This window comes from Musca autumnalis, unplaced genomic scaffold (assembly GCF_047663935.1).
Source record: "Musca autumnalis isolate F117 unplaced genomic scaffold, ASM4766393v1 scaffold_3, whole genome shotgun sequence".
Lineage (NCBI taxonomy): Eukaryota > Metazoa > Arthropoda > Insecta > Diptera > Muscidae > Musca > Musca autumnalis.
This window is the reverse complement of record NW_027411866.1, coordinates 35,519,691-35,536,233: the sequence shown is the minus strand read 5'-3', so window position 1 is coordinate 35,536,233 and position 16,543 is coordinate 35,519,691. Positions and strand designations below refer to the sequence as shown.

The 16,543-nt window shown below is 39.1% G+C and overlaps 1 protein-coding gene across 1 annotated transcript in view; it reads right to left on the bottom strand.

Moving 5' to 3' along the window:
- Window positions 1–16,543, bottom strand: part of LOC141398139 (aminoacylase-1A-like) — a 46,345-nt gene that overhangs the window by 10,157 nt on the left and 19,645 nt on the right. The window contains exons 3-7 of the mRNA XM_073975371.1: window positions 13,430–13,774; window positions 6,114–6,260; window positions 5,760–6,043; window positions 515–651; window positions 259–457 (exon numbers count right to left, since the gene is read on the bottom strand). Coding sequence (XP_073831472.1) covers window positions 259–457; window positions 515–651; window positions 5,760–6,043; window positions 6,114–6,260; window positions 13,430–13,774 — 1,112 coding nt within the window. The remainder of the gene's footprint in view (window positions 1–258; window positions 458–514; window positions 652–5,759; window positions 6,044–6,113; window positions 6,261–13,429; window positions 13,775–16,543) is intronic.

Genomic DNA, 16,543 nt, shown 5'->3' with positions numbered 1-16,543 from the left:
TTCCAAGATTTTGAGATAGTCCGATAATTCGATAACATCTCAAACTATCATTCAAATTACATAACCTAAAAAAATTAAAGAACCACTCTACAAGGTCTGTAATCCTTCTTTATTTCTTTTTTTGTATAATTACATAATTAACAAAGCTATTAGCGTTAGAAAAAAACAGTCAGGTATCATGTTATCAGGAATAAAATCAAATTCACAGTCCAGTCCACACTTCAATTCATTCTCCTCCAATCCACACGGCATTTAGGCATTCAATACAGCTGGAATCAATTTCTGATAGATCTCCACACCACGCAAATAGGTATCAGCCTTTAGGAATTCATCATGATCGTGCAATAAAACTGGAGTATTGATCATGGGTGAGAAACCGATAGAGGGTATACCAACGTGACGTATGTGACGGCTGTCGGTGCCACCGGGAAAGATTTGCTTGCGGATTTTCAAGCCCCTAAAATAAGGGAAAGTTTAAAAAAGGATTGATTACATGAGAATTTCACTAACTTACAATTCCTTAACCAAACACTGTTCAAAGGCAACCCAATAGATATTGGAAGCATCGATTTTTGTGGGTTCAACTTTGGGTTCCTTTTGTTCGAAATGTAATTCAATGCCGCCACCAGCTTCTTCACACCATTTGCGAACCTAAAGGACAAATGAAAAAGTAAATTGAAATAAAAGGAAAAAAAAAATAAAATTAAGGAAATGAATAGAAATAAGAAAGTCGAAGTTGTCAAGTCGAACGAAAACAAATTTATTGAAAGTTTCTTATGGAGAAAAAAAAATAAAAATAAAATTTAAAAAAAAAGTTTAAGAGAAATAGGAAAGATGTTTCGCTAAGTCGGATGAAAATGCATTTGATCGAAAATAATGTAATTGACAGTTTTCGTTCGAGATATTGAACAATTAAAAAAAATATATAAAATTTTGTATTGAGAAAATTATGAGGTAGCTTCTATAAGCCGAACGAAAATATGGCATTTGGACGTTTTTTGTTCGAGATATTGAAACATACATATCTAATAATATATTACTGTTTCGACTTGTCGAATAGTACGAAAGCTTTGGTTTGACTTATTGAAATATATAAAAAAATTGTTTCGCTAGATCCAAAGGAATTCTATTGAAAGAATAAGAAGCCTCGCTCTCCGACTTAAGTCATTGGCTGGCGTATTACTACATGAATAAAAGGAAAAAGGTTACATAGTTCGAAAATTTCGGTGGGTGACGTAGGGGATGGAAGATACCAAGCAACGGCCCTGACCGGTTTTCACATGGCAAAGCCCAGGATTTATCTTGGTCCCTCTTTCATCTCAAGTGGACACTGACCTCCCCGTGGTGTGCCGCGCGTTCTCCCATAGGAACGTTAAAAAACTTGGGTTTGGGCGTCGGGTTAGTAACCCTCCCCTAGAAAAAACAGCATACTATGAAAAAACGAAAGAAAAGAAAAACAACCCCCTCTAAAGTTGACGAACCCCGCAAACGTTTTAAGGACCATGATCTGCGAATCTGCACCTAGAATGTTCGCACTCTTTATAGAGAAGGTGCAGTCTTCGCATTGGCAGACGTAATTGAAAAGTACAAGGCCGATATTACTGCCATACAGGAAATACGATGGATTGGGAAAGGCGTCACAACAACACCTAAAGGTGACGCACTGTATTATAGCTGCCATGACGTAAAGCATGAGTTTGGTTGCGGATTCGTAGTTAGTCGGAGACTAAAACATCTGGTATCCAGCTTCACCCCAGTGAATGAAAGACTTGCTGCAATTCGAATAAAAGCTAAATTCTTCAACATCAGCTTTATTTGCGCTCATGCTCCCACTGAAGAAAGGACGAACAGACCAAAGATATATTTTACGAGCGCTTAGAAGAAACTTATGACCGTTGCCCTGCCCATGACATTAAAATCATTCTAGGCGATTTTAATGCCAAAATTGGAAAGGAGAATATCTTTGGCTCAACAGTCGGGAAATTCAGCCTCCACAGTGAAACATCTGACAATGGTATGAGGCTGATAGACTTTGCAGCTGCAAAAAACATGGTAGCAGTACCAGATTTAATCATCTCGATATTTATAAGGGCACCTGGCTGTCTCCAGATCAGAAAACAAGAAATCAAATTGATCATGTTGTGATAGATGGAAGACATTCATCGAGCGTGTTGGATGTACGATCGTTCCGAGGCGCAAACATTGATTCGGACCACTACCTTGTTGCAGCAAAGGTACGCACCCGCTTAAACGTAGCAAACAAAGTACGAACAGAGACAACACGAAAGTTAGACATCGGTAAGCTGCAATCACAACAGATAGCCACAGCATATTCCACTCAACTAGCCCAATTGCCTAATCAAAGCACTCCTCATCCCGATAACATATCAGCGCAATGGCAAAACATTGCCCACTCCATTCAAGCAAACAGCCGCAAAATCCATACTTGGATACCAGAGGCCTCCACCAAGGAATCCATGGTATGATCAGGAGTGTCGTGCTGCCACCGAAGAGAAAAATGCGGCATATAGGGCTACTTTACAATCCGTAGCAACGCGTAGCGCACGAGAGAGATACAGGGAGAAAAGGAGAGAGGAGAAACGTCTTTTCCGCAGGAAAAAGAGTGAGATGGAAAAGCGGGAGTGTGAAAAAAATCGAGATGTACAGGAGCCAGAATGAAGTCCGAAAATTCTACCAAAGAGTCAAGCATCAAACTGATGGCTTTGGTACAGGCACATCCTCCTGTAGAGACCAGCAATGTAATTTGGTAACTGATACAGATAGTGTACTCTGGATATGGAAAGAACATTTTTCAAAACTGTTGGTATCCAATAGCAACGAAGATGACGAAGATACCACAGTCCCAATCCCAGAAGATGGTATTGAATGTATACCGCCCAGCCAAAATGAGGTAAAGACAGCAATAAATCGGCTGAAGAATAATAAGGCAGCAGGAGCCGATGGCTTACCAGCCGAGCTGCGACACGCTGATAAGGTGTATTCATCAGCTAGTTATCACCATCTGGCAGGAAGAACGAGTACCCGACGATTGGAACCTGAGTATCCTGTGTCCCGTCCACAAGAAGGGAGATAAGACTGTATGCTCTAATTATAGGGGCATAAGTCTACTCCCTATTGCCTACAAGATCGTGTCAGGGATATTGTGCGCACGACTAAAGCCTATGGTCAACGAGATAATTGGACCATACCAATGCGGCTTTAGACCTGGCAAGTCCACCATTGACCAGACATTTACCCTGCGGCAAATCCTGGAGAATACCCAAGAGATGCAGATCTACACCTACCACCTTTTTGTCGACTATAAAGCAGCCTTCGACAGCCCGCTGCGTTCAAAGGTGTTACATGCCATGTTTGAATTTGGTATCCCCGCAAAGCTCATCCGAATTTGTAAAATGACTTTGACTGACACGAGGTCCTCAGTTAAAATAGGAAAGAACCTCTCCGAAGAGTTTGGTACCAAAAGAGGTTTCAAACAAGGAGACAGCCTTTCGTGTGATCACTTCAACATCCTGCTGGAAATGGTTATACGAGAGGCAAACGTCAAAAGAAGTGGCACAATCTACACCAATAGTCACATGTTACTTGCTTATGCTGATGATATAGACATCATGGGCCGATCAGTAAAAGAAGTAACTGATACCTTTATAAAGGTCGAAGGAGAATCTGCTAAAGTGGGTCTGGCGGTAAACGGTGAGAAGACCAAGTTGATGGTGTCGACGCGCAATGCGTCCATTGAGCTCGGACCGACTGTGGAAGTTGGTTCCTATAATATTGAGGTAGTAAAAGACTTCGTCTACCTCGGCACCTCCGTCAACACAACAAACGACATCAGTTGTGAAATAAAAAGAAGAATTGTATTGGCCAACAGATGCTACTTTGGTTTAAGTAAGCAGTTTAAAAACAAAGCCACATCTCGTCAAACAAAAATAACGCTCTACAAAACACTTATACTACCCGTGCTGATGTATGGCTCCGAAGCCTGGGTACTTGTGCAAGCAGACATGTCAGTGCTTGGTGTGTTTTAGAGAAAAATTCTTCGAAAGATTTACGGACCAATCTGCGTTGACGGTGAATATCGACGTCGCATAAACCACGAGCTGTATCTGCTATACAACGACATCAATATTGTTAAACGTATCGAGATGCAGCGATTGCGTTGGCTAGGCCATATCATAAGAATGAGCGATGATGACCCCGCTAAAAAGGTGTATAAACACGGACCGCTTGGCGGTGCACGCAGAATTGGCAGGCCAAGGAATAGATGGCGCAAACAAGTGGATGATGAGATGAAAAGGCGCGGTATTCCAGAAAGCGAAGCAACAAATAGAGAGAATTGGAGATCTTTTCTTAGTTCGGCCTATAGAACAAATGTTCTGTAATGGGCCAGCTAAGTAAGTAAGTTCGAAAATTTCGGTAGTATGTTACCCTTTTCCTTTAAGGCCTGGGTACATAAGCTGCCTCGCCTGATTGCCTTGTTTTTCTGCTTCATTTCTGACATAATAAAAATAAAAGAATAAAGAAGGCCGAGAAAATTTCGAACTGGGTTGCCCTTTTATTTTTTATTCTTTTATCAGAAGCAAGCAAGGTAAGCAGGCAAGGCAGCTTATGTAGCTAGGCCTTTACGAATAAGCCAGCCAATGACTTAAGGTAGAATCACAATCAGCTCGTTGCTAGCTTTGCTTGCTTTCCAAATATCAAAATTAAGGACTGAGTACATATGCTACCTCGCTTGCTTGCCTTGCTTCTCTGCTTAATTCCTGACGTAACATAAAATAAAAGAATAAAGAAGGCCGAGTCAATTTCGAATTAGGTTGCCCTTTTCTTCTTTATTCTTTTATTTTTGTTATGTCAGAAATGAAGGAGGAAAGCATGGCAACCAGGCGAGGCAGCTTATGTACCCATGCGTTTATTACTTCACCACGCCGCATTTTTTGTATCACACATCGAATCATGACATTTTTGGCGCCGGCGATCATATGTTTTGGGTAAACAAAAAAGTATTTTTTTCAGTTTATTAAGTTTTCCTTAAACATATGCTTTGTTCCCGTACTTTTAAATAGTAAAACTCGTAAAAGAGAGAAAGAGAAAAAGTTCGGGAACGCAAAAATGGAAAAAACGTCAAAAAAGCTGGAACAAATGTCAAAGTCGGCGTACCAGCCAGTCAGACGCCGGCATCCATGTTACTATTTTTTACACGCTTAAATTTGTCGAGTAAAAAGGTTTTAAAGAGAGCGTCATTCACCGCCATTTTTTTAAAAGAGAAGTGAACATTTTACAACTTTTTTGTGTACGGGAACGGGGTTTCGGGTAAAATATGTAAAAGTCGTAAAAATTGTAAAAACTTTTTAGTTCTGGAACAAAGCTATATTTTTTTATTATTTATCAAAAAAATTTAATTTAAAATGAAAATAAGCCAATTGTTGTTGTTTAAATTGATCGTGTTGTGTTAAATGAACTGTCAAAATGAAATGTCAAACATCAAGCCGAATATGAATTCCAAAGTTAAACAATTGTTAACTTCGGTGCCTGAAATCTTGCTTTGTTGTGGGCTGTTCTATTGAAAACAGTACAATTTAATTTCTCGCTTTCACGCCAAGCAAGCGGAGCAAACAACAAAAATCCATTGTGTTTGTACCTTTGAGCCAGAGAGCGAGGCTTCTTATGTACCGAGGCCTTTCGAATACTAAGTCATTAAGACCTCTTCTGTTCAATACAATTTGATGAACTTTCCGCCTTACCTGATTTTCAAATTCCTGATGATCGACAGTAATGGCCAAGCGTATATCAAAACAGACATCCAAAAATGGTGGTACAACATTACTTTGGACTCCACCCTTAATTGTGGTTAAATTGACAGTGGTAACATCACCAATCGACAAGGACGGATCATTTTCTAAACGTTTGGATTCGTGTTCTCTAAAGGCCATCATTTTGTTCAAAATGAAATGGAGTTTTTCGCCAACGGTATTTTTCAACAGCAGGGAGCCATGACCAGCATTACCGGAAATTTCGAAGTGGATTTCTGAAAAAGGAATGTAATAGAACATATTTAAAAACTTTCTCTTTTTCAGAACTGAGAACAATTTACTTACGCCAAATAGATCTTTCAGCATAGTACACCAAATAGTTGTCATCTGTGGCCGCAACACCCTCATCCAAAGAAAAGCCCACATTCAACTTTTTAAATTCCTCGGTTTTGACAAAAGCCTCCATACCCAAGTGGCCACCAATTTCTTCATCTGAAAAAAAGGAGAAACATAAAGGAATTAGTTGTGAGAGAACACCTCCCCGACTCAAACTACTTTCAAATTGATTTCAAATTCTCATTGCATGCTGAACTAACCCTTAATTGTTAATTGAAGTGCATTAATTGGGAATAAAAACTCTTCAGTTCATGTCGTTGAATTCAATAGAGAGAGAGAGAGGGGTGGTAGTATTCCATTAACACCATTTGCCTGGCTTTTGAACAATTTGTCAATTTCATTATCTAATTACAGTGACGTTGAATTGAAAGTCCTTGTCCGCATACATTAATTGCTGAAGGATAATTGCCGTATGGAAACATTTAGTGCCCAATTTTCAAAGGAAACTCCTTTGACACGGAATGCAGATGTAATAAGAAGGGGGAGGTAAATGCTTCCTTAATTTGCATAGCAATTTTCATATGCGTTATGGGTGACATGAGATAGATTTTTTAAGGTGGAGGGTAAGAAAAATTTCTACCTCTGGTCTACACTCTCGACTTTTGAAAATTTCGAGAATACTTTCCTCCTTTCGAGTCTTTGTAGCCCTAGGTAATCATTCAAATGAGTAAACTGTAGTCTAAATCCCGTGGAGTAATGAAAGGAGTTCTTCAATAAATCCACGCCTTGAAGGGCCAAGTAAAAATATTCTTTAATAAATCCACGTCTTGAAAGATATTCTTTAATAAATCCACGTCTTGAAAGATATTCTTTAATAAATCCACGATATGAAAGGCCAACTAAAACTATTCCTTAATAAATCCTAGCCTTCAAGGTCTCCTTTAATATAATTTTGTAAACGGCGAAATCAAAATATATATTTACATATGGCTTGTTCCAGAACCTGCAAGAAGCTACTATTTTTTACTACGATAACAATTTTTCCTTTATGATATCGAAAAAATAGTAAAAATTAGTAGATTCTTGCAGTACTGGAACAGACCAATTGTTATTCATTTCAACTTGAGAAGAGCATCGCTTACGATGTCGCTCAACTTGCCACCGGAGGTGGAAACGAGTTTACTGCGAATCTATGGGGCCCGGTTTTCTCACATGTTTTAATGTTGTGTCTACCTTGGAGCTTTTTGCCGGATTAACTTCCTTTATGTGGAACCCATAACCCACAGTTTTATGTAAACGTAATAATAGATTCTCTCCGAAACCGCTATTCTCGGCTTAAAATCACCTACGTGAACAAAATCTCTCGCAGGTTTCGCTGTTGGTAGCAGCTCGTTAGACATATCGGCTATGAGGTGGCTTCTCTGTCATCGAACTTTTCATTTCTTAAATGCAAGTTCTTTTTTTTACAGTAATGAGCTTTTTGCTCATTGAACCTGTATGGATTCCACGACAAACGCTTTTAGATCAGCCTTCGAAACTTTTTCAAGTACAGGTTTAATGAGAAAAAAGCTCATCACTGTAAAAGAAAACAACTTGCATTTGAGAAATGAAAAGTTCGATGACAGAGAAGCCACTCCACAGCCGATATGTCTGATGAGAAGCCACTCCACATCCGATATGTCTTATGAGCTGCTTCCCACAGCGAATCCGGTCACATAATGGTGGTTGTGTGGGTTCGAATCTTCAGCTTTCCTTTTTTACTTGCAAGAAATCTTAGGTCATTAAGCTCGACTCTAAAGAGAAATTAATTAAAAATGTTTTTGTTTCAAAAATGTTATTTGCTCGAGTCAGTAAATAAGCGGGTGCGACACCGCCGGGAAAATCTTTCGACTTCTTTGTCTGCTAGCCACGGATCATCGTGAAATATATATGAGATGGCGTAAAAAGTCCAGCTGATTTCACCTAATCTGTCAAATTCATTATTATTTTGAATTAATCGCCTGAAAACCTAAATAAAATATTTGACAGCTGAAAGAAGTTCCACTCAAAATTGTATTGTTGTTGTACACATATTATGTAACCTTATTAAATACACCTTGCCACCCGCGAATAGCGCGATACATTTGTAAACATTCATCAAGGAGGGCTCTCTCCAAAGTATTTTCAATAATCTTAACTACAAATAATCTCCACTTACATATGGAAAGAAGTGAATCCTTGGGTGTTACGGTATATATCGTCCAAACGATCAAATAGTGGCCTATGAGTGTCAGAATTAACATGATCGGGGTAATAAGGTTTAAGCTAGAAGATCAATAAGCTTTGTAATCTTATTCCTTAGGAAGCAAACGAATTTCCATAGCTTGTGAAAAAAATCATTACAGCAGCGCCCAAGCAGGACACGAGCCAGAAGTAAATATTAGTCATTCAAAGTGAGTCAATAAAACTGAGTCCCAAATCAGTCGTGAAAGGTGGCATGATCAAGGCGAGTTAAGTGCTCGTAAAAAACCGTAACCTAATCTCAGCATACGAGAGATTAGTTTTTCATTACAGTGGCGCCCAAGCAATTTTAACCATTCAATGTGAGTGTGTTCGGAGTCCGAACTAAAAACTGTAATGAAAAACTAATCTCTCGTATGCTGAGATAAGGTGGATAAGACAAGGAACAAATCGTATAATCAAAATCATTCAAAGTCAGTTAGCGGAAACCGAACAGACTAGAAGTGTAAATAAGCCCAGAGTCAGACCGTGAAAAGTGGAGTTGCTATGGCAAGCTAAGTGATTTTACAGTGCGTGAGAATAAAACCCCGAGTTAATAAGATGTACTAATGCAATACTTGAGGATTCCATACCATTCAGCTTCCGGTCACCCTAGAATAGAAGTGTGAATGCAATCTAAGCACAGAGTCAGATCGTGAAAAGTGTCAAAGTATAAGGTAAGTAAGTAAGTAAGTAATAATAATAATTGTTCCACAAACATCCCAGGCGGGACAGGGGAGACTTCTCTCATATCAATGAGTGCACCCCGATTCATATTAGTTCAATGATATGTGACCTACTGTTTATCGCCGAGTCCGAACGGCGTGTCTAAGACACCTCTTGTAGAGAAGTTGTACAAGGCTGAAATACTCAGAAAATGTCGCCAGCATTACTGAGGGGTATTTTGCCACCGTTGAAAAGTGTTTGATGTTGACTGGCCGGGGAATCGAACCCACGACCTTAAGCGTGCAAGGCGGGTGTGCATACCATTGCACCACGGTGGCACCCAAGTAAGTAAGTATAAGGTAATGCAATTCCACCGTCCTTCTCCTCTATAATTTAGCTTCGACAAGCGAAAAGCTGACTGACTGAGTTTTGGCCAGATAGAAGTTTATCTATAAGATCAGGAAACTAAGCATGGTGCATTCGGAAAAAAAAACAAAATTATAGAATCAATGGAAATCAATCTTTCAAAATGAATTAGTGAGTGAGTTAAACTTGAGATGTGAATGCAGTCCAAGCCAGCCCATTAAAAGAAAGGAGTCGTCGAGTGATTTTACAGTGTAAGAAAGTGTATTAATTCGAGGTATAGAGAAGCGCTGAGGAATATAAATATTAACTGCTTGGCCGTACACTCTACTTGTGAATTCTAGCTTATCCAGCAAGTTTCATAAGCCACTATTTGTCGAACTTGATAAGAAGATACCATTTCAGAATCAACTTGACGTTCCCTCATCTTCGTGAATTCATTGAGTTTCTTAAACCGCTGGCATCGTTCTTATTTACGGACTAGAAATGTGAATGCATCCCAATCCAGAAAAGAAAAGACTCGTCAAGTTAATCCAAGTGATTTTACAGTGTACGAAAGTCAATTACTCGAGGTAATTAGAAGCGCTGAGGAATCAAATTTTAACATTTTTTGGAAGTCGAACCCTAAATGTGCATTCTACCTAATCCAGCAAGTTTCAAAAGCCACTATTTGTCAGATTGATAAGATAGAATTTCAGAATCTAATAGACGGCCGTCGATTTGTGAATTCAAACCCAGTGAATTTGTTAAATCGCTGGTATCTTTGTCCTTTGCAGACAGGAATGGGTTTTCGTATAAGTTTTAGGATGAATTTCAGTCTAGCTATAGACCACTATTTGTAAGACTCGTAAGATTGCATTTCGGAATCTGCTAGACGGTCGCCAATTAGCGAATTCTAACCCAGTGAGATTTTTATACCCCACAAAGTATATATATTTTTGATCAGCGTGCAATTCTACATCGATATAGCCATGTCCGTCCGTCTGTCCGTCTGTCCGTCTGTGGAAATCACTCTAGCATCCGAACGGATTGACGTAGGTTGATGAAATTTTGGGAAAATATGTTATATTTACGTAGGACTTTTGGTATTGAAAGCGGGCTATGTAGGTCCACGCTTTCGTATAGCCCCCATACAAAATGACGCGTGACGCGTCGTCGTTTTAAGGAATTTTTAAGATATTTGGCCCATTTTACCACCGAATTGATTGTAATTTGGTACTTTGTGTCTCCAGAGGCCAGAAAATATTCCTACCAAAGTTGGGTTATATAGGTCCACGTTTTGGTATAGCCCCCATATAAGGCCCCATATAAAGTACGCGTCATTTTAATATATTTTGAATGTATTAGACCCATTTGACCACAGAATTGGTTGTAATTTGGTATTTTGTGTCTTCAGAAGCCAGAAAACATTCCTACCAAAGTTGGGTTATATAGGTCTACGTTTTGGTATAGCCCCCACATAAGGCCCCTTATAAAGTACACGTCATTTTAATATATTTTGAATGTATTAGACCCATTTGACCAAAGAATCGGTTGTAAGTTTGTATTTTGTGTTTCCAGAGGCTAAGAAACATTTCTACCATAAAATGTTTATATAGGTTCACGTGTTGATATAGCCTCCATAATACAATATCTTCCGATTTTCAATATTTTGAACGTTTTAGCCTCATTATCACACCGATATGGCTGACATTTGGTATTTAGTCTTCTTTAGGCGTAAAACTTTCCCCCAGAAATTTGTAGGTATAGGTCCACGCCATCATATAACCCCCATAGAACCGTACCTTCCGAATTTCGGTATTTTGAAGGTTGTGGCCACATTAATCCACCGAAATGGCTGAAATTTGTGGTGGAGGGTATAAAAAGTTCGGCCCGACCGAATTTAACGCTTTTCTTACTTGTTTATTCTCAGAAGCAAACAAGGCAACCAGGCGAGGCAGCTTATGTATGTAGGCCTTGATTGCCTGGCTTTCCTGCTTCATTTCTGACATAACAAAAATAGATGAATAAAGAAGAAAAGGGCAACCCAGTTGGAAATTTGATCGGCCATCTTTATTCTTTTATTTTTATTATGTCAGGAATGAAGCAGGAAAGCAAGACATTTAGGCCAGGTTGCTTATGTACCAAGGCCTTTAAAAGTTGCGTGTGGAGATTCTTCATTTCAGACTTTGTCGTTGTAAACCCATTAAGGCCTCGGTACATAAGAAGCATGGAATTATTGCTTAAGAAATTTTTGGTAAACGAAAAAGGAACGGCCGAGCTACATTCGAACTAGGTTGCCCTTTTACCAGAAATGTCTTAAGGCCGAAACTTTATGGATTTTTTGATTACGTCGCTTTCATTTCTAGTAAAAGAATAAAGGTTGCTATTTTTTATTTATTCTTTTACTAGAGCAAAGCGAACAAAGCAAGCAAATATCAGATTGAAATTTGCCCTTTACGGCCTAGAATAAAAAAGGCCGAGCCAATTTCGAACTAGGTTTCCCTTTTTTATTCTTCAACCGAAAATACAGTAAACGTTTGAGTAATATTTAGCGTCATTGTTTGTTTGGCTTTATGTACCGAGGTTTTTATTCTGTCACTGTTCAGTTATATGAAATAATTATTTTGAGATCCTATGACCCCCAAATTGGAACATTTTTTACAACTGTAGGAAAATCAATAAAGATCTAAGCTTAGAGAAATATTTGGGCTTAAGAATTAAAGGTAGAAAGAGAATCAGCTCGTTGCTTGCTTTCCAAATGTTAAATTATATGGGGGAACGCCGGCGGAATTGCGAAGAGGCCTGGCATTCCTTTATAATTTGACATTTGGAAATCAAGCAACGAGCTGATTCTGTTTATACCTTAAGGCCTAAGCAGCATGGCATTTTTCCTTAAAGCATTTCTGGTAAAATACTGAAAGGCAAAGGGCATCCCAGTTCGAATTCGTCTCGGCCGTTCTTTATTCTTGTATCAAAAATTATATCCCGGTTACACTTAACGGGATTAATAGTACGTTTATATATAACCGGATTTAACAAACCCACTGGGTTTCAAATGTCAATTTCATTGCTTACATTTCAAATAAATCCTCATAAAGATGGTTAACCCTGCAAAAGGCCATAATATAAACATGGCCTAACCCAGTGGGTTTCGGTTTCAAATGTCAATTCCATAGCGCAAACGTCAAATAAATCCTCGTGAAGTGGGTTAATGGCACGGTTACACTATAGCTTTTTGCCAGGTTAACCTACTTTAAGAGGATTTATTTCAAATTTGCGCTATGGAATTGACATTTGAAACCCAAACCCACTGGGTTAATCCGGTTAAGTGTAACCGGGGTATAACCCGGCAAATAACTCTAATGTAACCGTACTATAAGTTAAGAAAAAATGTTATAATTCTTGTGTAACGAGACCTTTAGATCAGGATGAGTATAAGTATATTTAAATTTATCTAACGATAAAATTAGCTACGCCATGATCTCCTTACTCATGGCAATTTTTTTAAACCCCAGATTGATTTATGAAACTTTGGCATGAACAGTAAGATTGTACTCCGATTCTAAAAATTGTAATTAGGTGTCATAACTGTCACACATTTTCATATTTACTTTTTTTAGTAAACAAACAATGAATTAACTTATCACTCCTACACACATATCGCGGATCCATAAAAAAAACTTATCTTTAGAAAAGATTTTCTCATTGCTAGAGAGGAGGTCAAGAAAGCAACAAATTAAGAACAAACTTATCACCGGCAAATAAACACATAAAGATTAAAACTCTGAACAAAAATACTTAACTCCTGGTAATAAGAGATAACGGGTTGTAGAGTCGGACTCATCAAATCTTATTTAAACTGGCACCTAAAACAAGTGTTTTGGGGGAAATATGTAACTCATTTACTTGACAAATATTTTATGGAACTGGCAAATTATAGGTGTCTTTTAATCAAGGCTGTTTGATGTAAGTTTCTCTTCCCGTAGTATTTGTATTGAAATAATTTTGGAACGTAACTTATGTATGTTTAGAAAATTGGTCAAATATCTACATACCTGGCACAAAGGTTATATGCACGGTGCGCTTCATGTGAACTCCTTGCTTCTTTAAGGCACGTATGGCAGCCAAATATTGCATGCCAACACATTTCATATCTTGGGAACCGCGGGCAAAGATGCGACCTTCTTCATCCATTTCAGCAGCAAATGGAGGATGAGTCCATTTATCGGCAAACACCGGCACCACATCCATGTGAGAATTTAAGATGACGGACGGTAATTCTGGTTGGGTACCCTGCCATGTTATGATGACAACAGGTTTTGTTTTATCGGCAGGATGATAAATGTTTAATGGAAGACCCAAATCATTGGCTTGTTTTCGTAGGAATTCTATGCAGGGTTCTAGAACAATGGGAAGAAAGAACGGGATTAAGTGGCAGTGAAGAGAGTCTTTGATCAAATTTTGTGCGATGTTAGAACAATTTTTGGAATACATACATGTTTTTTTTTCAAGCAGTGCAGTTTTGTTAATTTGAGGTTAGTTTTCAAGCACAAGGTTAAGGAATGATTTATAGAAAAGTGCACAAGTTTTTTTTTACACAAAATGAATGCAGGACAATTTTTTTAAGCACAACTTTATACAGCAAGGTATGTTCACATTATGAAATATGTATTTAATAATTAAGTTAAATCTCTTTTTCACACAATGATTTTGATGGTGGTCACAAAGAGGCTACGAAATTCCACACATTAAATTTAAAAAAAACCGATAGCCATGTTTATTGTTGAAATTTTGCTACTTTAGGCCAAAATAAAGTCAGTGATTAAATTATAAATGGCCTCGGTACATAAAGAGCATGGCATTGTTTCAGGTAAAAGATAAAAAGGTAGCATAGTTCGAATTTGGCTACACCGATCTTTAAGGTCTTGATACATAAGAAGAATGACATGCTTGCTTAAGTAATTTCAAATAAAGGACTAAAGTACGGCCGAGCCAAATTCGAACTAGTTTGCCCTTTGCCTGTTAGTCTGTTACCAGAAATGACTTAAGAAAGAAACGCAACCGCTTATGTATCGAGCGCTTTTTTACCAGATTCTTAAGCAAGAATCACGAGAACTTATAGGACTGGGTACATAAGCTGCCTCGCCTGCTTGCCTTCTTCATTTCTGACACAATAAAAATAAAAAAATAAAGAAGGCCCTGCAAATTTCGAACTAGGTTGCCGTTTTTTTATTCTTTGAGTCCATATTTACATTCAGCAATTTTCCTTGAGGCAATTGTCAGTTTGTCGGTGAGAGAGGGTGTTGAGAGGCAAAGCGTTACCATATGCCTCACCTCTCACTCCATCGAACTGACAATTGCCGCAAGGAAAATTACTTACTTACTTACTTAGCTGGCCCATTACAGAACATTTGTTCTATAGGCCGAACTAAGAATAGATCTCCATTCCTCTCTATTTGTTGCTTTGTACTCTGGAATACCGCGCCTTTCCATCTCATCATCCACTTGTTTGCGCCATCTATTCCTTGGCCTGCCAATTCTGCGTGCACCGCCATGTGGCATGTATTCATACGCCTTTTTAGCGGGTTCATCATAGCTCATTCTTATGATATGGCCTAGCCAACGCAATCGCTGCATCTCGATACGTTTAACAATATTGATGTCGTTATATAGCAGATACAGCTCGTGGTTCATGCGACGTCGATATTCACCGTCAACGCAGATTGGTCCGTAGATCTTTCGAAGAATTTTTCTCTCAAACACACCAAGCACTGCCATGTCTGCTTGCCCAAATACCCAGGCTTCGGAGCCATACATCAGCACGGGTAGTATCAGTGTTTTGTAGAGCGTTATTTTTGTTTGACGAGATGTGGCTTTGTTTTTAAATTGCTTACTTAAACCAAAGTAGCATCTGTTGGCCAATACAATTCTTCTTTTTATTTCACAACTGATGTCGTTTGTTGTGTTTACGGAGGTGCCGAGGTAGACGAAGTCTTTTATTATCTCAATGTTATAGGAACCAACTTCCACAGTCGGTCCGAGCTCAATGGACGCATTGCGCGTCGACACCATCAACTTGGTCTTCTCACCGTTTACCGCCAGACCCACTTTAGCAGATTCTCCTTCGACTTTTATAAAGGTATCAGTTACTTCTTTTACTGATCGGCCCATGATGTCTATATCATCAGCATAAGCAAGTAACATGTGACTATTGGTGTAGATTGTGCCACTTCTTTTGACGTTTGCCTCTCGTATAACCTTTTCTAGCAGGATGTTGAAGAGGTCACACGAAAGGCTGTCTCCTTGTCTGAAACCTCTTTTGGTACCAAACTCTTCGGAGAGGTTCTTTCCTATTTTAACTGAGGACCTCGTGTCAGTTAAAGTCATTTTACAAAGCCGGATGAGCTTTGCGGGAATACCAAATTCAGACATGGCTTGGAATACCTTTGAACGCAGCGGGCTGTCGAAGGCTGCTTTATAATCGACAAAAAGGTGGTAGGTGTCGATCTGCATCTCTTGGGTCTTCTCCAGGATTTGCCGCAGGGTAAATATCTGGTCAATGGTGGACTTGCCAGGTCTAAAGCCGCATTGGTATGGTCCAATTATCTCGTTGACCATAGGCTTTAGTCATTCGCACAATATCCCTGACACGATCTTGTAGGCAATAGGGAGTAGACTTATGCCCCTATAGTTAGAGCATACAGTCTTATCTCCCTTCTTGTGGACGGGGCACAGGATACTCAGGTTCCAATCGTCGGGTACTCGTTCTTCCTGCCAGATGGTGCTAACTAGCTGATGAATACACCTTATCAGCGTGTCGCCTCCGGTTTTGAACAGCTCGGCTGGTAAGCCATCGGCACCTGCTGCCTTATTATTCTTCAGCCGATTTATTGCTGTCTTTACCTCATCTTGGCTGGGCGGTATACATTCAATGCCATCTTCTGGGATTGGGACTGTGGTATCTTCGTAGTCTTCGCTGCTATTGGATACCAACAGATTTGAAAAATGTTCTTTCCATATCCTGAGTACACTATCTGTATCAGTTACCAAATTACCTTGCTGGTCTCTACAGGAGGATGTGCCTGTACCAAAGCCATCAGTTTGATGCTTGACTCTTTGGTAGAATTTTCGGACTTCATTCTGGCTCCTGTACATCTCGATTTTTTCAC